The sequence below is a fragment of the Suncus etruscus genome, chromosome 11 (assembly GCF_024139225.1).
Source record: "Suncus etruscus isolate mSunEtr1 chromosome 11, mSunEtr1.pri.cur, whole genome shotgun sequence".
Taxonomy (NCBI): Eukaryota; Metazoa; Chordata; class Mammalia; order Eulipotyphla; family Soricidae; genus Suncus; species Suncus etruscus.
In genome coordinates, this window is record NC_064858.1 from 85,585,011 (window position 1) to 85,607,452 (window position 22,442).

The 22,442-nt window shown below is 42.2% G+C and overlaps 4 protein-coding genes across 6 annotated transcripts in view; all 4 read right to left on the reverse strand.

Annotated features, from left to right (window-relative positions):
* Nucleotides 1-22,442, reverse strand: part of LOC126022982 (retinol dehydrogenase 16-like) — an 85,928-nt gene that overhangs the window by 560 nt on the left and 62,926 nt on the right. The gene's annotated exons all lie outside the window — the stretch shown is intronic.
* LOC126023061 (retinol dehydrogenase 16-like) overlaps nt 1-22,442 on the reverse strand; it is a 47,092-nt gene that overhangs the window by 560 nt on the left and 24,090 nt on the right. The gene's annotated exons all lie outside the window — the stretch shown is intronic.
* Nucleotides 381-21,461, reverse strand: LOC126023059 (retinol dehydrogenase 16-like). Its single transcript, XM_049784111.1, has 5 exons — nt 21,434-21,461; nt 5,110-5,425; nt 3,292-3,550; nt 2,254-2,417; nt 381-624 (listed from the first exon to the last, which is right to left on the reverse strand). Exons 2-5 carry the CDS (start codon nt 5,420-5,422, stop codon nt 407-409), a joined length of 954 nt encoding a protein of 317 aa, XP_049640068.1. The 5' UTR covers nt 5,423-5,425; nt 21,434-21,461; the 3' UTR covers nt 381-406.
* LOC126022160 (retinol dehydrogenase 16-like) overlaps nt 14,584-22,442 on the reverse strand; it is a 44,804-nt gene continuing 36,945 nt past the window's right edge. Inside the window, exon 5 of the mRNA XM_049783007.1 lies at nt 14,584-14,765. Coding sequence (XP_049638964.1) covers nt 14,584-14,765 — 182 coding nt within the window. The remainder of the gene's footprint in view (nt 14,766-22,442) is intronic.

The window sequence follows — 22,442 nt, forward strand, 5'->3', positions numbered from 1 at the left end:
ATATATAAAATAATTTGAGCTGACTTTTTAATCAGAGGTGATGTCTGGATTAATGGCTACAATAAGCACGTTTTGCAATGTATAGCTTTTCAAAGCGGGGTTTGAAATAGGACACAGCAACTCTCAGCTCCAGAGACATACAGAGATACAAACATGGGGCTTAGCTTGTTTACAGAGCCTCGCGCCCCCCCTTGGGGTACGCCTCACTATTTGAAAAGCACTGATATATGCTAATGGGTCTTTTCCTCTGCCCCCCAAAAAGTGGATCTTTGTTCCTAATATCCCAGAATCCTATGTAATGTCCCTTAGGGAACTGGAAAGGGATAAAGAAGACCATAGAGGTTCCCCTACTTCTCACCATTCACTCAATACATAACCTGACCCAATGATGCACCTCATCTGTACATCACAGGGCCTTGGAAGGCCTTACGGCTTTCCATCTCAAGAAGGCATCTGCCAGGAAGGTGGGCATATAGCTCAGAGGTATGAAGATGAATTTGGCATCCCAGCCAGCGGAGTATCTGGTGCGAGGGTGACAGGAGATCAGGGCGTGTTCCATGCAGTCTGTCACCAAGGTCAGATCCTCGCACAACTGTGAGTCCAATTCCTGCAAGGATTTAATTGCTATGAGAAAAGAAAGATAATTAAAATATATTCTCTATTCCTTATTTTTAAGCTTCGAGTTTATTCATTGATAATTTTTACTAATTTCTCTGCCCTCTCAAATTCAGGCTTCATATTACTTCCATGGAGGGTTTTTTTTTTTTTGTTTATTTGTTTGTTTTAGTTTTTGGGTCACACCCGGCAGCACTCAAGGGTTATTCCTGGCTCTAAGCTCAGAAATCACTCCTGGCAGGCACTGGGGACCATATGGGATGCTGGGATTTGAACCAGTGTCCATCGGCATGCAAGGCAAATGCCCTACTTTCATACTATCTCTCTGGTCTCAGGAGTTTTTTTTTTAACTGTAATATTTCTTTTTTAAAATAAATTGTATCACATAGTTGACATAACTGATCATAATACATTTTTTCAAGATGATAGAAAGCAAAGTTATTAAGAAATAGAGAGGGGCCGGTGAGGTGGCACTAAAGGTAAGGTGTCTGCCTTGCAAGCGCTTGTCAAGGAAGGACTGCGGTTCGATCCCCCAGAGTCCCATATGGTCCCCCCAAGCCAGGGGCAATTTCTAAGCACTTATCCAGGAGTAACCCCTGAGCATCAAACTGGTGTGGCCCAAAACACTCCCAAAAAAAATAGAAAGAGAGAATTTAAAAAATGGAAAAAGTTGCATTTTTGTGTGAAACATACAAAGATATAATCTACATGTAAATAATTTAGATTAGACAAGATTAAAACATTTACCTAGGGGATGGTTTAAGCAATTCAGTAGGTAAACTGCCATGTTCAAATCTTTTGCTTTGTAGGTAAATTGTGGCATATCAAGCGATAAAATTATGTGTGTATTTAATTTAAATTTTTCTCTTCTCACTGTGACATGTCGTAATTTAATCCATTAAATATAATATATTTATCATATCATACTATGAAACATTTTTCATATTAGGTTAAGCAACTCTCTTGAGACAAAAAATAAAAAATAATATTCTTGAGTTTTAGAATGTAAAAAAAGGAAAAAGAAGAGAGAATTCATTAATACTTATACTTGCATCACCAATAAAGTCATTAATACAATAATCAAATGTTTAGTAAGCTCTATTTCTTTTTCTTTAGAGATGGGAGATACACTAAAAAAATGGTGTGTGTGTGTGCGTGCATGGGTGTGTGTGTGTGTGTGTGAGAGCTGTCATTTGTGTAGGCACATCATAATATCGTACTTCCATGATTTTTATCTGCGTTTCCCAAATATAACCCAGGAACAACTGTCACATGATGTCATTCTAATTGGATTTTAGGAAATATTCCATCACATGCCCTGAAGGTATCGATGGACATTACAAACTTCTCTCCTAAAATCAGGATCTTTTACACAGGTTCTCATGAATTCAAGATCATCTGCAACATCTGGCTTTAGTTCTCCCAAAAAATGAATTTTGATGAGAGAGAGGGGGATTCCAAGACTAACAAGTCCAGATTTATACATTGCTTAATATAACCATATATATCATAAAGATGGTTGTAAATGTCCCCACTTGTTGGTGTCTGACACAGACAAGGACTCACACTGGCATTAATGAAGGACTGAGACTTCCAGAGAATGATTTGCTACCCTCCCATAGTCCAGAGTTTACTTACAGGCTGTTAGGTAGTTCTTGCCATAGATGTCCTTGACTTCTGGACTACACTGATCCCACAAACTGTGGAAAGCCTTAATATGAGTCTCACTATTGGATATGGGAGTCTTAAAGTACCCAGGCTCAATAATAGCCACTTGCATTCCAAAGAATGACACTTCCCTCCTGAAAACAGACAAGAGAAAAATAAGGTTAGATGCTGTGGAAGACAAAGCACACAAGAAACACAAATGAACAGAGACCACCTAACCTCATTTAGAACAAAGGTGGTATAAACTCAAATTGTGGAGTGTGAAAGTTCAGGCTTTGACACTGGAAGAATAGCAGGGTTGATGACGTAATCTTTACACAGGGTTTAAACATTTTGCTAAATATCTAATGTTACAAAAGTTTATCTCTATATTATTAGACCTACAGAAAATCACCACTTCATCATATAATCTGTTATTTCTAGTCCCACCCATACCATCACTGATTTGTGATTAACAGCCTGTGCTGTTAATAAGATGTACCCTGGCCTGGCCAGAACACATCCCTAACTCAGGAGCCTTCCTGACTTCTTTGCCAAGAATGAGGTCAGCAAGTCATTGCTTCAATCCTTAACTCAGATCCTCAACCAGGACTATCTGTATTACAGCTGGAAATATGCCCATGCAGTCTCCACATACTACTTCTTTATTGCCTTGCCTCACCTCCACATTTAATTTGTACTCACAGGAGTTGTCAGAACAAATACAATCAAAGGCTCTAAGCCCATCTCACAGTCTCCTGATCTCAATGTTATGAGGCTAACGTCATGGGGTTCAGGTTTCAGTTCTACTTCAGTTCCATTATGTTGAGATCTCCTCCAGAGAAAGATAAGAGAAGCAGACTCTATATTTCAGGATTCTATCTGAATACCCAGAACATAGAAATGGATATTTTAAAGCAAATGGAAATAATAGGATCAAGGAGAGCCTGGAAATAAATGATGGAAGGAAAAGGCTCCCTAGATGTACAGTAGCAGAAGCCCCACAAGACAGTCTCCTATGACTCTTACCTGAGGGAGTCTGAGAAGGCCTGAATGCCATACTTGGAGATGCAGTAGCCTCCACCAAAAAGAGACACACGGCCTGCGACACTGGAGACATTGACCACACGACCCTTAGCTTTCACCAGTTGGGGCAGTAGACTCAGGGTTACCTCAATCACTCCCAACAAGTTCACATCCAATATTTTCATGAAGTCCTGTTTGGTCATCCACAAATTGGGAGCTGTGGGCACTGAGATGCCAGCATTGTTCACCAGACCCCAGAGACCTGGACACAGGGGATAGGAGAGCAACATTGTGATGTTTCTGGAGAGAGGGTACATCTGGAGGTCCAATATTGTCTTTTGGTAGACATGGAAAGGTTGCACAGGGAGTGAGTAGAATAGAAACTAATGGTCCACCTTCAGAACTGGAGCTCAGGCCCTGCCAGCTGTTGGAGTATACAGAGAGCCTGAGATTTTTGGTCTCATATAAGTATGTTGTGACCTCCCTTTTTTATAAATAATCCCCTGAATTTTTTTTTTTTTTGGCCACACCTGATGATGCTCAGGGGTTACTCTCGGCTATGCACTCAGAAATCTCTCCTGAATTGGGAGGCCACATGAGATGCTGGGGATCGAACCATGGTCTATTCTAGTCTAGCATGCGCAAAGCAGATGCCTTACCCCTTGCGCCATGGCTCTGGCCCCTCCAATGCAATTCTATGTGTGTGCAAGCCTTTCTATGCCCTAACTATGCCATAAATATTAATTGCTAAGAGGCATTGAGTAAGAGAGAAGAGATAGGGAAGAATTTTTAATAAAGAAAAAGTGAATGGATAAAATACAATGAATAGGGATCCCAAAGCATCAAAAAAGGGACTCAGGACCATCTTTGGAGATACAGTAGCTACCATCAACTATTTTCCAATAAGCTGGAAACATGATTTCTGAGTCATTTTGTTACTATTTGCAAACTCCAGAAAGTTCTGTTATGTCATATGAAAATAAGGGGTATTCCTACAAGTAGGAAACTTGGTCACTGAGAATAATATAGAAAATACTAGGAGTTGTGGCCTGGAGTGCCTGTTGACCCAAACTTCAAGTTCTCTTTGAGAGCAGTCCAATGGAACTTCAACATTAGCATTAAGCTATCTCTTTGAGGGCTGAAAGGATCAACCTATGATAACAAGCTTATCACTAAGAGTGCTAAGTGGGGCGTGAGAGATTACACAGCAGTAGGACCTTTTCCTTGCATGCAGATGATCTGGAGGGACTTGTGTTTGATCTCTGACATCCCATATGGTCCCCTGAGTCTGCCAGGATCTATTTCTCTGTGAAGGGACAGGAGTAACCCAGTAACCCTTGAGTGTGTGACCCCCAGTACCCCCCCCCAAAAAGAAACCCCTCCAAAATACAATGAGTGGTAAGTGCAGTTAGAGAAATAACTACCCAAACAGCTACCATGACAATGATAGAGACAGAAACAACAATGTCTTGAACACAGGCAGAAGGTGGGGGAGATAGTAAATGGGGGAACAAAGGTGGAGAGAAATTTACACTGGTGAAAGGTGTGTGTATTTTATGGCTGAAACTCAATATGAACATGTTTGTAACCTTTGTGATTAAATAACTATATATATATATATATATATATATATATATATATATATATATATATATATATATATGGGCGAGTACTAGGAGAAGAGGCTTAAGCTGGGTTGTTGGTGATTGAAAAAAGCTCATGGGACTAAAATCTTGAAAGCGCCCAGGATTCTTCTAGGAGTACACGTGGGGTCTCCCCTTCAAACACAGACACAGACACAGATAGAGCAGCCTGTGATACCTCTGTCTCCCGTGTGCTCCTTCACCCACTGGGTGGCAGCAGCGATGCTCTCTGACTTGGTGACATCCAGGATCACAGTTTCCAGCCTGTCTGAAGTCTGTGCCTTCAGTGTCTCGGCCCCCTTCTCAGTCAGACACGCAGCCAGCACCCTGAAGCCCCGCAGGTCCAGCTGCTTGGCCAGCAGGTTCCCGAAGCCTGAGTCACAGCCCGTGATAAAGACATACTTGTCCCACAGCTGGCTCACCACCTGCCTCTCCAGGTACCAGCGTAGAAGGTGGTAGAGGCCCACCAGGGCAACCATGTAAAGCCACATAGCCTGGAGAAAGAGAGTCAGGAAAGAGAGAGTGTATAGGCAGGTGACATGGAAAATGCAGATGTATGTTTGTAGACTAGTCTAAAGGTTTTGCTCACCCTCCCTCCCCACTTTTAGTTGTGTGTGTTTTCATTGCACACTATAATCAGGGCTTCCTAAGCTATTTCCACTCATGACTTCTTTTGCTCCAGAAAGTTCTATACAACCCAGAATCTATTAGTCTATAAATAAAATATTTATTGATAGCCCCAAATAAATTTATTTTAAAACAAAAATGTTCAAGTTCATGTGACATGTAAGTGCAAACTATAGTTAGAGAGGCAAGTCTCTGCTCTTTTGGCCAGACTTACTAAAGGCCATTAGATGACTAAGAATTCTCAAAAGAATTTCTCCAACCATAGTCTCTACCCCTACTTTCTCTCTCCTGAAATGCATGCATATTAGCACCCTGTGTTCAGTCCCCTGATTTAGTACTCAGAGATTGTCAAAGTGACTGCCCTGATCAGGAATGGGGTTTCAGAATCTCACTCTAACAGTGGATGATGTACTCCAAGGAGAAATTAATTAAGTTTATATTAGATATTTGTTCTAACTGAAAAGTCAGAAGAAGGGTGTTGGGTCCCGTTTACTCCTTTATTGATTCATTATTTGAGTATCCTCAAAGAGCTCCCAGAATGATGAATTGATTCCCATCCCCTTATCCCCTTGTTGGGGGAGATCTTGGTAATATTTATCTGCAGCAAATAATCCACACAGACAGGAGGGTAAAGGGGTAAATAGGTTGGGTACATAGAGTCCTTTGTCAGCCTCCTGCCAGCTCCAAAAAACACCTGGAGCCATCCAGTAAACTCTGCTAAAAAACTCTGAACACATAGATCCCAAACTATTTATTCAGCTCTGAACAATGACCGACCCCACTTGGAAGGTCAATGTGGGAAAACAGGCAAAGAATAAACTTATCGAAATGTTTTCATACACAACAGAAGGGGATTCAATAAGGGGGTACAACAGGGCTTGCATGGGGCAGGACCAGGAGCCAGTGTTCCATTCCAGGCCTCTTTCTCTTTGCCCACCGTGTCTCTGATTGCAGGTAACTGGGAGGAAGGAGGACAGAGGAGGAGAGGCTTCAACCCTCATCAGTCAATGGCTCCAGAACAAACACAAAGAGCACCAAGGATTTTGGTCACTTTATCTGCAGGGCCACTTTTGCTTGGAAGTGTGTTGGAGGCCCCTCTGCTCCCCCAGAGACAGTCTCTATTGCTGCCTAAGAACTTCGGGTCTTTCCTAGTCCTGACCCATGTGAAGGAACCTTAGGAAAAGTAAGAGTCCTAGGAAGTGCTCAAGACAGAGGTCTACCCTAAAAAAAAAAACCTTCCTAGGGGAATCAGAGTTTATTTCCTGGGAAGGAGCTGCAGATATTTGTCCCAGAGACTCCAAATTCTTAAACCCATACATTTCCAGGAGCCAAGCAGAGAGACACCTCCCACTCCCCAGGTCTGAGCCTCACTCTGACTTTCAAAGTTGTAGAACATTTTGGATGATGTGAATGCAGGTGTCATGGACTCAGTATCGCTATACCAGCCAGGAAGCGACAGGAGTTCAGGAGAGAAGAGCGGAGGGAAAAAAGCCTATACCGACCCTCACTCACCTGGAATCTGCTGGGGTGCAGTGGGATGCAGCACTATCCAGGGCAGTACTGAAGTGATACAAGCAGTGGCCTTGCACCCTCTGTGGGAGGGGCATAACAGGTGATTCTGGTATTAGCTAAAGCTGAGCCCATTGCCTCCTGGTGGTTCTCTGCTGTAACAACCTTAGAAAGCCAAGCTGATAGTGTTCCCTCTTAGCCCATTTCTCTTCTGCACCTAGTAGGTTTTGAAGGAAACAGTTGCTTTTTTGGGGAAACGTAGAAAAAGTCATATCTGCTTAATAATGTTTTTTAATTGCACAATGTTGGCTTGATCACTCAACTCTAACTTTATTTTTATTTTATTTATTTTTAATGCCTCAGGGTGTTTGGTGTGTTTGGGGGGCAGCGCATGGGAGGGACACCTGACACTGCTCAGAAGTTACTCCCAACTCTGCGCTCAGGAATCATTCCTAGAGACCATCTGGGATGTCCTGGATGGAACCCATTTTCATTGAATGTGTAAGGCAAGCACCCTACACTCTGTACAATCTCACCAATTCTATTTTTTAAATTTGTTATTGATTGAGGTTAGGTAACTTATAATGCTGCTAATTATGGTTTCTCTTCACATAATTCCAACACTGGACCCATCACCAGTGTACCTACTTCCCTTCCCTCAAGTACCCTAACACTACTCCATTTCAAACCTTCTCCTCTCCACCCACCAACAATTTTGTGAATTAGTTCTCCTTTTGCATTGCCTTTGACCCTTTGTAACTTTCAAGCTGTGTACCTTAGTCCACATATGAGACATCATCCTATATTTATTGTTTTGACTGACTTTACTCAGCATGATATGCTCTAGTTTCATGTATGTTTTTTCAAATTGCATGGTTTTATTCTTTCCTAGAGCTGTATAGTATTCCATTGTGTATAAATACACAAAGCCCTTTTTGCTTTGTTTGGGCCATGTCCAACTATGCTCAGATATTACTCGTAGCTCTGCACTCTGGATCACTGCAGGCAGAGCTCGGGAAACATATGGGATACTGAGGATCAAAACTGAGTTAACTGAGTTGCTGAGTTGACCACATGCAAGGCAGATTCATGGCATTCCCATTAGCAGTGAATGAGAGTTCCTTTCTCTTCATGTCCCCACCTGTTCTTTCTGATGTGTGCCAGTCTCTGTGGTGTGAGATGGTATTTCATTGTAGTTTTGATTTACATCTCCCTGATGATTAGTAATGTGGAACATTTCTTCATGTGCCTTTTGACCCTTTGTATTTCTTCTTTGAGAAAGTGTCTATTCATTTCTTCTCCCCATTTTTTATGGGGTTATATATTTTTCTTGTTAATTTCTGTCAGTACCTTGTATATCTTAGACATTAGCCAATAATGGATGGGTATTGGGTGAGTAGTTTCTCCCATTCTGTGGATAGCATTTAATCCTAGTGACTATTATTTTTTAGGTGCAGAAGCTTCTCAGTTTTTTTTTTTTTAATTCCTAATAAAATTTTCTAAACCAGAAGTAAAGGGGGGGGGGGAATGGAGCCTATCTCCTCAAAGACCTAGAAGAAAGCCCTTTGGGTTAGTCAAAGTAATGACTGTCCCAAAGTCTGCAGTTGAAAAATATGATCAAATGCTTCCTGGGAAAAGCTATTTTACTTGATTTTAACTGCCTCTTTTTTTCTTGGTGGGGGGCCCACACCCAGTGGTGCTCAGGGGTTTCTCCTGGCTCTGCACTCAGAAATAGCTTCTGGCAGTCTGGTCTACCACATGGGATGCCCAGAATCAAATCTGGGTCCATCCTGAGTTGGTTGCGTGCAGGACAAACTCTCTACTGCTGTGTTATGGCTCCAGCCTCTCTAATTTAACTATATTTAAGGTTGAAATGAGTGACTTAAGAAAATGTGATACTTTTACACAACAGTATTAAAAAACTGTATTAGGAATTAAGAAGCCTTAAACAAGTAATGTTAGGGTCTGACTGCAGTTACAAAAAAAGTTTACAACTCCTTTCTTGCCTCATATGTCAAGTGTGTGGACATTAAAGCAAATGTGCTCACCCTTCTCTTCACAAATACAAAAACACAAGGGAAGAGAAGGAATAGAAAGGATAAAAGGGAAAGAGAAAATGACTTTCTAAATTTTGATTGGGAGTGTTTCATCTGAGTAATGATGTGGCCATTAAAAAAAAATTTTTTTTTTGTTTTGTTTTTTGGGACACACCTGGCAGTGCTCAGGGGTTACTCCTGGCTCCATGCTCAGAAATCGCCCCTGGCAGGCTCGGGGGACCATGTGGGATGCCGGTATCCGAACCACCGTCCTTATGCATGAAAGGCAAATGCCTTACCTCCATCCTATCTCTCCAGTCCCGGCCATTTAAATTTTATAGTATATAGTATCTTAAATTTTAAGTAGCAAATGTTCTTCTTGACCCATCCTAACCATGTTTACATCAAGTGTGCAGTTTCAAGAATTTCTTTTATTATTATTATTATTATTATTATTATTATTATTATTATTATTAATTATTGGTTTTTGAATCACAGCGTCTGTGCTCAGAGGTTACTCCTGGCTCAGCTCAGAAATTGCTCATGGTAGGCCCAGGGTACCATATGGGAGGCAGGGATTCAAACAACTGTCGGTCTTGGGTCAACTGCTTGCAAGGCAAACACCCTACCACTGTGCTATCTCTCAGGCCCTTCAAGAATTTCTTGATGGGGTCAGAGCAATAGCACAGTGGGTACGGGTATTTGCCTTGCATGTGGCCCACCTTCATTCAGTCTCTCTTCATTTAGTTTATGATCCCTGGAGCCTGCTGGTAGAATTTCTTAGCATAGAGCCAGGGTAATCTCTGAGTGCTACTAGGTGTGGTTCTCAAACAAACAGAGAAACAAAATCCAAAAAAAATTTTTTTTGATACTTTGCTTTGGGTTTTCATTATTATTGATTGATATTTTAAGGAATTTTTTCTTGATATTAATCAGGCATAAACTGTAATTTTCCCTTTTTATCTTTTAGTTTTTTCTTCCATCTCACTGTTGCAGGAAAATTCACCTGTTATCCTTGTTCTAGGATTCTAGGTTCTTGACTTACAGAAAAAATTTATAGAAGGAGAAAATAAGAAATAAAGTAGCTTGGGCCGGAGTGATAGCATGGAGGTAAGGTGTTTGCCTTTTATACAGAATGTCATTGGTTCAAATCCTGGATTCCCGTATGGTCCACCATGCCTGCCAGGAGCAGTTTCTGAGCATGGAGCCAGGAGTAACCCCTGAGCACTGCTGGGTGTGACCGCCCCCCCCAAAAAAAAAAAAGAAAAAAGAAAAAGAAATAATCTAGCTTATTAAAGCAAAGTGTACACTCAATAAGTAAAGTTCAGGTCTAACATCAAGAAATGACTATTGTTTCTAAAGAAGACAAGTTTACTAAAGGTCAGAGTACACTTATAAAGAGCAGCAAATGGGCATATTTTATAGAGCAGTGCTATCTACACACTAATTTTTAGATATGTATGTCTAGAAATAAGAAAACAAATAGGGAGGAGAATATTAAGGTATTTTATAGTATGGAATGTATTGATATGGTTCACGAGTTGTCCTTATCTTAGCAAAGAGATCTTTGCTCAAGCAATGCATATATCTAAACAGAATAATAAAGTTGTGTAGCAATGCATTTTCTAAACAGGAGAATATTTTTATTTGGAAGGCAGTTTTTTGATTGTTCTCCCATCAGGACCTACATTGTACCACATATAACTTGTCATTCACTGTCATAATCACCACACATTTTCTTCTGATGGCTTTGTACTTGGGGAAAGAACTCAGGTTTCTGCTTCTACACATGGCCAAAAACTTTGCTTTCTTGTTGACACGTCACAAACTATTTCCAGGGCAGTAACCCTTATTTTCCTGGGTGGGATTTTGTTTATCTCTCCAAAACCTAATTGTATTCTTCTTTCATTACTATAACTATCACAAGCTTAGGACATAAAACAATGCACATTATCTTAGAATTCATAGGTGAGAAGTCTAAAACCGGTCTCCTTAGACTAAAACTATAGTGTTACAATACTGAGATCTCAGGAAATAATTCCCACATTTATATATTTTAGAAGCTTCCCTCAAATCTTAACCTGGAGTTCCTTTTTCTGTTTTGTCAAGCAGCAAAGTCAAAGGGAATTCTCTTCAGCCTGACCTGTCTTCTGCCTCTCTTCCAATTATATGGACCTGTGCAATGATATTGGTTGTGTGCAATAAATTTCCCCTTATAAAACCGATGGATTAGCAGTGGTAATACTCTACCATTTTAACAAATTCACAGGTTCTAGGACAGAGAATGTACAAAACATTGAAGTTTTATTTTCTGGCTCCCTACCATAGTAACCTGTTTTGATAGTTGCCTTTATTCATTTTTATTAATTTTGTTTTATTTTGAGGTTTTGGGTCACTCTGGACAGTGTTCTGAGAATCATGGGATGCCAAGGATCTAATCCAGCTCTCTCACATGCAAAGACTGTGTACCATCCCTGTTGACCTATTCTCTAGCCCCTTTCATTATCAGTTTTTAAAGCTTTCCTTTCTGGCTGGAGAAATAGCATGGAGGTAAGGCCTTTGCCTTTCATGTAGAACAGGGGTCTCAAACTCGCAGCCCGTGGGCCGTTTGCGGCCCTCCGTACAACATTTTGTGGCCCGCGGCCGGCCTTCAAATATCGCAGTATTCACAATTATTCGCTTACCGAATAATCGCAATAAAAATCGCATTAGTGGGGCTGGCGAGGTGGCGCTAGAGGTAAGGTGTCTGCCTTGCAAACGCTAGCCAAGGAAGAACCAGGGTTCGATCCCAATTTATGTCCATGGTGTTGATTGCAATTTTGAATTGACAGAGGAGCTGCTCACAATAATTTCAATGCATGGCCAGACCACTGCTAATGAGATATTTCGGCATCTGTGTGATGCCATTAAGAATACCATGCCATGGAAGAGGTTTGTTGGAATAATAACCAATGGAGTGCCATTGATGACAGGGAGGAAAAATGGACTGGTGGCACTTGTTCAAAAAAAACTTGAAGAGGAGGGTGTAAAGAAGGCCATTGTTCTTCACTGCATTATTCGTCAGCAGGCCCTTTGCAGTAAATGCCTGCCGTGTGACGATGTGATGTCTGTTGTGAAATGCATCAACCAAATCAGATCCAGGGGCTTAATGCACAGGAGGTTCCGTGCTTTTTTCGAAGAAATGGAGTCAGAATATGGAGATGTGCTCTATTTCACCAAGGTACTTTGGCTCAGCAGGGGAAATGTCCTGAAAAGATTTTTTGAGTTGAGAGAAGAAGTGAAAGCCTTCATGGAGAAAAATGGGAATGCTGTTTCTGAGTTGAGTGATCACAAATGGCTCATGGACTTAGCTTTTCTTGTTGACATCACACATAAGCTGAATGTACTAAACAAGATGTTACAAGGCCCAGGGCAGCTTATCAGTGCTGCCTATGACAACATGAGAGCATTCTCCACAAAACTTGTGTAATGAAAATCCTAGCTCTCTCAGAAAAACCTTTGCCATTCCAGCATGCAAGGAACTTGTGGATGGAGGAAAACCATTCAGTGGTGAGAAATATGTTGATGCTATTTTTAAGCTAGAGAAGGAAGTTGATCACAGATTTGCAGACTTCAAAAAGCACAAAGCCACTTTCCAAATTTTTGTGGACCCTTTTTCCTTTGATGTGCAAGATGCCCCTCCTGTGCTTCAAATAGAGCTCATTGACCTGCAATGCAACTCTGATCTCAAAGCCAAGTTCAGGGAGATTAGTGGAAAAGCAGACATGCATGGGCAATTTTTAGAAAGAATTGCCCCCCAGCTTCCCTGAGCTTTCCCGAATGTTCAAACACACCATGTGCCTTTTTGGGAGCACATATTTGTGTGATAAGTTATTCTCCACATTGAACTTCACTAAGTGAAAGTACAGGTCTAGACTTAATGATGATCATCTTCAAGCCATACTGAGTACTGAGGGTCTCAACTGCTTCCTCTCTAAAGCCAAATGTGGTTCAGATTTGTGAGAAGAAGTGCTGTCAAGTCTCTGGCAGCAAGGAATAGGCAAAAGATGCCATGTTCAGAAGAACTGTTCATGATCTTCACTCAATGTTCTATTCATGTTCAGAAGAAATATTTAAAACTGTTAATAATGACGTTTGAGGACTTTTTTTTGTAAAATCCCTCATGTGGCCCTGCCTCACCCTGACTTTGCCTCCTGCGGCCCCCAGGTAAATTGAGTTTGAGACCCCTGATGTAGAAGGATAGTAGTTAGAATCCAGGCATCTCATATGGCCCCCCATGCCTGCAAGGGGCGATTTTCTGAGCATGGTGCCAGGAGTAACACCTGAGTGCTCCGGGTTTGGCCCCCCCCAAAAAAAACCCCACAAAACTTTCTTTTCCTGGAAATGGATTAATAGTGCATCAAGTAAGGTATTTTCCTTGCATACAGTCAAATCCAAATTTGATTGTCAGCACTTTATATGGTTCTTCCAAGCCCCAGGGGTGATCCTTGAGGGTAACAAAGCATAGTAGAGCCAGGAGCAAGCCCTGAGTACAACTTACTCTTATAAATACAATAGTGCTTTCTTTTTTTTTTTTTTGGTTTTTGGGCCACACCCGGCGGTGCTCAGGGGTTACTCCTGGCTGTCTGCTCAGAAATAGCTCCTGGCAGGCACGGGGGACCATATGGGACACCGGGATTCGAACCAACCACCTTTGGTCCTGGATCGGCTGCTTGCAAGGCAAACGCCACTGTGCTATCTCTCCGGGCCCCAATAGTGCTTTCTATTCATTTCAGTATTATATTTTTTAATATAATACCATACTCAAATGAAAATGAAGTAAAACTAGAGGTTGCAGGTTTCTCTGGATCATAAATATCTATTTATTGAACACTGTAGACAACATAATTATTCTTCACAGCACACTTTGCTTGATGTGTCAATTGATTCTGTAGTGCACATTCTGTTGATTCTGAAGTGTTGATTCTGTATCCCACCATGCAGGACCAGGAGTGCAGTGCTCTATGGTGACAGTCTTCCAGATAATGCACCTGGGGCTGATGGTTCATGCTAGAAGACCTTTTTCTTTTACCACTGCAGCAGCATCTTCAGTAGAGGGCTCTTCTTGTCCTCCAGGACATAACCATCTATTTCACATCTTGCCTAGGATCAAGACACAGGAAATAGACACTATAGAGCCCTAGGGTCTGAGTCCCATCAGCTACTCACACCCTCCTATATGGGAGTCCCCCAAGGAAAGAGGAGGATCATGGCCTTCTGTGGCCACTTGATATATGCTAATGGGACTCTGTTCCTCTGCCCCCCAAAAAGTGGATCTTTGTTCCTAATATCCCAGAATCCTATGTAATGTCCCTTAAGGAACTGGAAAGGCATAAAGAAGACCATAGGGGTTCCCTTACTTCTCACCATTCACTCAGTACATAACCTGACCCAATAAAGCACCTCATCTGCGCATCACAGGGCCTTGGAAGGCCTTATGGCTAGAAGGCATCTGCCAGGAAGGTGGGCATATAGCTCAGGGGTATGAAGATGAATTTGGCATCCCAGCCAGCGGAGTATCTGGTGCGAGGGTGACAGGAGATCAGGGCGTGTTTCATGCAGTCTGTCACCAAGGTCAGATCCTCGCACAACTGTGAGTCCAAGTCCTGCAAGGATTTAATTGCTATGAGAAAAGAAAGATAATTAAAATATATTCTCTATTCCTTTTTTTTTTTTTTTTTTGGTTTTTGGGCCACACCCAGTGGTGCTCAGGGGTTACTCCTGGCTGTCTACTCAGAAATAGCTCCTGGCAGGCACGGGGGACCATATGGGACACCGGGACTCAAACCAAACACCTTTGGTCCTGGATCGGCTGCTTGCAAGGCAAATGCCGCTGTGCTATCTCTCCGGGCCTACTATTCCTTATTTTTAAGCTTTAAGTTTATTCATTGATAATTTTTAATAATTTCTGTGCCCTCTCAAATTCAGGCTTCACATTACTTCCATGGAGGGTTTTTTTGTTTATTTGTTTGTTTTAGGTTTTGGGTCACACCCGGCAGCGCTCAAGGGTTATTCCTGGCTCTAAGCTCAGAAATCGCTCCTGGCAGGCACGGGGGACCATATGGGATGCTGAGATTCGAACCACTGTCCTTCTGCTTGCAAGGCAAATGCCCTACCTCCATGCTATCACTCTGGTCCGAGGAGTTTTTTTTAACTATTTATTTTTCTTAAAATAGATTGTATCACATAGTTGACATAACTGATCATAATACATTTTTTCAAGATGACAAAAAGCAAAATTATTAATAGAAAGACAACAGAGAATTTAAAAAATGGAAAAAGGAGTGTTTATTAGCAGTTATGTTTGTAAAAATTAATATATCACCAAATACAGCCATTAATTCAATAGCCGAAGGTTTAGTAGGCTTGCTTTTTATTTTCTTTAGAGATGGGAGATACATTAAAAATAATAAGGTGTGTGTGTGCATGTGTGTGTGTGTGTGCGCGCGTGTGTGTGTACGTGTGTGTGTGCGCGCGCGCGTGTGTGTGTGCATGTGTGTGTGTGTGTGTGTGTGTGTGGCAGCTGTTGTTTGTGGAGGCACAGTATAATATAGTACTTCCATGATTTTTATCTGCGTTTCCCAAATATAACCCAGGAACAATGAACACATAATGCCATTCTAATTGGATTTCATGAAATATTTCATCACATGCGCTGGAGATATTGATGGACATTACAAGCCTATCTCCTAAATTCAGGTTCTTTTACACAGGTTTTCATGAATTCAAGAGCACCTGCAACATCTGGCTTTAGTTCTCCCCAAAAATGAATTCTGATGAGAGAGAGAGAGGGATTCCAAGACTAACAAGTCCAGATTTATACCTTGCTTAATATAACCATATATCATAAAGATGGTTGTAAATGTCCCCACTTGTTGGTGTCTGAAATAGACAAGGACCCACACTGGCATTAATGAAGAACTGAGACTTCCAGAGAATGATTTGCTACTCTCCCGTAGTCCAGAGCTTACTTATAGGCTGTCAGGTAGTTTGTGCCATAGATGTCCTTGACTTCTGGACTGCATTGATCCCACAAACTCTGAAGAACCTTAATATGAGTCTCACTATTGGATATGGGAGTCTTGAAGTACCCAGGCTCAATAATAGCCACTTGCATTCCAAAGAATGACACTTCCCTCCTGAAAACAGACAAGAGAAAAATAAGGTGAGATGCCGTGGAAGACAAAGCACACAAGAAACACAAATGAACAGAGACCACCTAACCTCATTTAGAACAAAGGTGGTATAAACTCAAATTGTGGAGTGTGAAAGTTCAGGCTTTGACACTGGAAAAATAGCAGGGTTGATGATGTAATCTTTACACAGGGTTTAAACATTTTGTTAAATAACTAATGTATCAAAAGTTTAGCTCTAGATTATTAGACCTACAGAAAATCACCACTTCATCATATTATCTGTTATTTCTAGTCCCATCCAAACCATCACTGATCCTATGATTAACAATAAGATGTACCCTGGCCTGGCCAGAACACATCTTTAACTCAGGAGCCTTCCTGACCTTCTTTACCAAGAATGAGGTCAGCAAGTCTTCAATCTTTAACTCAGATCCTCAACCAGGACTGTCTGTATTACAGCTGAAAATATGCCCACTGCAGTCTCTACATACTACTTTTGTATTGCCTCACCTTGCTTGCCTCACCTCCACATTTAATTTGTACTCACAAGAGTCGTCAGAACAAATACAATCAAAGGCTCTAAGCCCATCTCACAGTCTCCTGATCTCAATGTTATGAGGCTAATACCATGGGGTCCAGGCTTTAGTTCTACTTCAGTTCCATTATGTTGAGGCCTCCTCCAAGGAAAGATAAGAGAAGCAGACTCTATAGGTCAAGGTTCTATTAGAATACCCAGAACATAGAAATGGATATTATAAAGCAAATGAAAATAATAGGATCAAGGAGAGCCTGGAAATAGATGATGGAAGGAAAAGGCTCCCTAGACATACAGTAGCAGAAGCCCCACAAGACAGTCTCCTATGACTCTTACCTGAGTCTGAGAAGGCTTAAATGCTATACTTGGAAATGCAGTAGCTTCCACCGAAAGGAGACACCAGCCTGCGACACTGGAGGCATCGACCACACGACCCTTAGCTTTCAGCACTTGGGGCAGTAGACTCAGGGTTACCTCAATCACTCCCAACAATTTCACATCCAATATTTTCATGAAGTCCTGTTTGGTCATCCACAAATTGGGAGCTATGGGCACTGAGATGCCAGCATTGTCACCAGACCCCAGAGACCTGGACACAAGGGATAGGAGAGCAACGTTGTAATGTTTCTGGAGAGACGGTACATCTGGAGGTCCAACACTGTTTTTTGGTGGATATGGAAAGGTTGCACAGGGTGGGTAGAACAGAAACAAATGGTTTATCTTCAGAACTGGAGCTCAGGCCTTGTCAGCTGTTGGATTATAGAGAGAGCCTGAGACTTTTGGTCTCACATACCTATGTTGTAGCCTCTCTTTTTTTTTTTCAGAAATATTTTCCTGCAATTTTTTTTTTTGGCTACACCCAGTGATGCTCAGGGGTTACTCCTGTCTGTGTGCTCAGAAATCGCTCCTGGATTGGGAGACCGTATGGGATGCTGGGAGTCAAACCATGGTCCATTCTAGGCTACCATGCGCAAGGCAGATGCCTTACCCCTTGCGCCATGTCTCTGGCCCCTCCAATGCAATTTTATGTGTCTGCAAAGCCTTTCTATGCCCTAACTATGCCCTAAATATTGCTAAGAGGCATTGCAAGAGAGAAGAGATAGGGAAGAATTTTCAATAAAGAGAAAGTGAATGGATAAAATACAATGAATAAAGATCCCAAGTGTCAAAAAAGGGACTCAGGACCATCCTTGGAGATGCAGTAGCTACCATCAACTATTTTCCAATATGCTGGACACCTGATTTCTGAGTCATTTTGTCACTGTTTGAAAACTTCAGAAAGTTCTGTTATGTCAGGTGAAAAGAAGGGGTATTCTTTCAAGAAGAAAACTTGGTCACCAAGAATAATATTGAAAGTCCTAAGAGTTGTGGCCTGGAGTGCCTGTTGACCCAAGCTTCAAGATCCTTTTGAGAGCAGTCCAATGGAACTTCGACATTAGCATCAAGGAAAGAGATCTCTTTGAGCGTTGAAAGGACCAGCCTATGAAAACAAACTTATCACTAAGAGTGGTAAGTTTGCCTTGAGAGATAGCACAACAGTAGGGCCTTTTCCTTGCATGCAGAAGATCTGGAGAGACTTGTGTTTGATCTCTGACTCTCATATGGTCCCCTGTGTCTGACAGGAGCTATTTCTCTGTGAAGAGACAGGAGTAACCCAGTAACCCTTGAGCTCTGCTGGGTGTGACCCTCAGACCCCCACCCCAGAATAACCCCTCCAAAATACAATGAGTAAGTGCAGCTAGAGAAATAACTACCCAAACAGCTACCATGACAATGATGGAGACAAAAACAACAATGTTTTGAACAGAGGCAGGGGTGGGGGAGTTAGAAAATGGGGGACCAGGACCGGAGAGATAGCATGGAGGTAAGGTGTTTGCCTTACATACAGAAGGTCATCGGTTCAAATCCCACATATGGTCCCCCGTGCATGCCAGGAGCAATTTCTGAGCATGAAGCCAGGAGTAACCCCTGAGCACTGCCGGGTGTGACCCCAAAACCACACACACACACACACACACACACACACACACACAAAAGCTCAGAAGCTTGGGGCCGGGCGGTGGAGCTAGAGATAAGGTGTCTGCCTTGCCAGTGCTAGCCTAGGACGGACTGCGGTTCGATCCCCCGGTGTCCCATATGGTCCCCCAAGCCAGGAGCGACTTCTGAGCGCATAGCCAGGAGTAACCCCTGAGCGTCACTGGGTTTGGCCCAAAAACCAAAAACAAAACAAAAAAAAAAACAAAAAAAAAATGGTGGAACATAGGTGGAGAGAGTAAACTGGTGAAAGGTGTGTGTATTTTATGACTGAAGCTCAATATGAACATGTTTGTAATCTTTTTGCTTAAATAAAGAAATTATATATATGCAATCTAAAAAAAAAAAAAAGAAAAGAGCTCTCTTGCTGAGGATTCAAGTTCATTTTCTGTCTCATTAGGTCAAAACTCTTTCACAAACCAGGAGATAGGGGCCAGTGCTAGGAGAAGAGGTTCAAGCTGGGTTGCTGGTGACTGAAAAAAAGATCATGGGACTCAAATCTTAAAAGCCCCCAGGATTCTGCCAGGGAATACACCTGTGGTCTCCCTTTAAACACAGACACAGACACAGACACAGATAGAGCAGCCTGTGTTACCTCTCTCCTGTGTGCTCTTTCACCCACTGGGTGGCAGCAGCGATGCTCTCTGACTTGGTGACATCCAGGATCACAGTTTCCAGCCTGTCTGAAGTCTGTGCCTTCAGTGTCTCTGCCCCCTTCTCAGTCAGACACGCAGCCAGCACCCTGAAGCCCCGCAGGTCCAGCTGCTTGGCCAGCAGGTTCCCGAAGCCCGAGTCACAGCCCGTGATTAAGACGTACTTGTCCCACAGCTGGCTCACCACCTGCCTCTCCAGGTACCAGCGTAGAAGGTGGTAGAGGCCCACCAGGGCAATCACATAAAGCCACATAGTCTGGAGAAAGAGAGTCAGGAAAGAGAAAGAGTGTATAGGCAGGTGACATGGAAAATGCAGATGTATGTTTGTAGACTAGTCTAAAGGTTTTGTTCATCCTCCTCCCCACTTTTAATTGAGTGTGTTTTCATTGCATACTATAATCAGGGCTTCCTAAGCTATTTCTGCTCATGACTTCTTTTGCTCCAGAAAGTTCTATACAACCCAGATTCTATTAGTACATAAATGAAATATTTATTGTTAGCCCCAAATAAGTTTATTTTAAAACAAAAATGTTCAAGGCTATATGACACGAGAAGTGCAAACTATAGTTAGAGAGGCAAGACTCTGCTATTTTGTCCAGTCCTACTAGATTCCATTAGATGACTAAGAATTGTCAAATGTATTTTTCCAACCATACTCCCTACCCCTTCTTTCATGCACATAAGGACCCTGTATAATTAAACAATTAAGAGGTCCTTTTGATGGAGCTGGATGGTGGTGGTTGGTGATGGAGGCCTTACTCCTCCAGCACAGGACACGTGTTTCTGCAACCCCTTACAGCAGGCAGTCTGCAAGTTCAGTATAATGGCAGACAGAAAACTCACACACGGTCAGGCTTCCAGAGAGATCATCTTTATTCAGCCCTGGCCAACATATGTGGCCTATATTATAATCATTTATGCTGGATTCCTATTCAGCCCTGCCTTCTAACTTGTCTTTCAGCCATCTCTCCCCTGCTCCTTCTCCATCCATGCAAATCCCCTTTTGTCCCTGAGGCCAAACCTTTTGTAACCTCCCCAAGTCCCCTCCCACAAATGGGAGGGTCTTTCTTGTAGGTAAAGTTACATGAAGAATGCGGGGTGGGGTTACAGCACCCTATATCCAGTTCCCCTGATTTAGCACTTAGAGATTGTCAAAGTGGCTGCCCTGATCAGGAATGGGGTTTTAGAATCTCAGTCTAGCAGGGAATTTTTCCAAGGGGAAGTGAGTTAAGTTTGTATTGGATATGTGTCCTAACTGGAACGTCCGAAGAAGGGGACTCAATAAGGGGGTACAACAGGGCTTGTATGGGGCAGGACCAGGAACTATTTTCCATTCCAGGCCTCTCCCTCATTGCCCACTCTGTCTCTGATTGCAGGAAACTGGGAGGAAGGAGGACAGAGGAGGAGAGGCTTCAACCCTCATCAGTCAATGGCTCCAGAACAAACACAAAGAGCACCAAGGTTTTTGGTCACTTTATCTGCAGGGCCACTTTAAGCTGGGGAGTGTGTGGGAGGCCCCTTTGCTTCCCCAGAGACAGTCTCTATTGTTGCCTAAGAACTTCGGGTCTTTCCTAGTCCTGACCCATGTAAAGGAACCTCAGGGAAAGTAAGAGGCTTAGGAAGCCCTCAAGACAGCTCCACCCTGAAAAGACCGGACATTCCTAGGGGAATTAGAGTTTAGTTCCTGGGAAGGTACTGCAGATATTTTTCTCAAGACCCCAACTTCTTAAACCCATACATTTCCAGGAGCCATGCAGAGAGACACTTCCCACTCCCCAGGCCTGAGCCTCACTCTGACTTCCAAAGTTGTAGAACATTTTGGATGATGTGAGTGCAGGCGTCATGGACTCAGTATCTCTATACTGGCCAGGAAGCGACAGGAGCTTAGGAGTGAAGAGGGGAGGAAAAAAAGCCTATACAGACCCTCACTCACCTGGAATCTGCTGGGGTGCAATGCAGCACTATCAGGGCAGTACTGAAGTGACAGAAGCAGTGGCCTTGCATCCTCTGTGGGAGGAGCATAACAGGTGATTCTGGTGTTAGCTAAAGCTGAGCCCATTGCCTCCTGGTTGTTCTCTGCTGTAACAACACTAGAAGGCACAGCTGATAGTGTTCCCTCTTAGCCCATTTCTGTTATGCACTCAGAAGGTTTTTTGAAGGAAATGGTTGCTTTTATTGGGAAACTTAGAAAAATTCATATGTGCCTAATAAGGTTTTTTACATACACATATATACATTTATTTCAGTGTTATAAAGTTGGAAATAGTAAACTTATAGTCTATAAAACTCAAAAGGATAGATATGTAGCAGGTATCCTCTTATTTTCAACAGTTGACATAAATTGGCAAGTTTCATGACTACTCCATGTTTTAGCTAACTGAAAGAATTCCATGAGGGTTTTCAGAGATAAAAAGTACATATAGAATTCAGTTTGTTATGCAGCAGCCTTCAAGATTCAGCTTTGAGCAGCTAGAATGACTCAGCAAAATTACTTCCCCAGAGTTACATTATAGAACCTTTATGTTTAATTATAATCTTTTTTTTTTTTTTTTTTTTTTGGTTTTTGGGCCACACCCGGCGTTGCTCAGGGGTTACTCCTGGCTGTCTGCTCAGAAATAGCTCTTGGCAGGCACGGGGGACCATATGGGACACTGGGATTCGAACCAACCATGTTAGGTCCTGGATCGGCTGCTTGCAAGGCAAATATCGCTGTGCTATCTCTCCGGGTCCTAATTATAATCATTTTTTAAAAAATTTTATTTTGACCATATTGGATCCTAATAATGTTTTTTAATTGCACAGTGTTGACTTGATCATTCAACTCTAACTTTATTTTATTTTATTTTAAATTTATTTTTAATGCCTCAGGATGTTTAGATTATTTGAGGGGCAGCGCATGGGACTCTGGCACTGCTCAGAGGTTATCTAGGCTCTGCACTTAG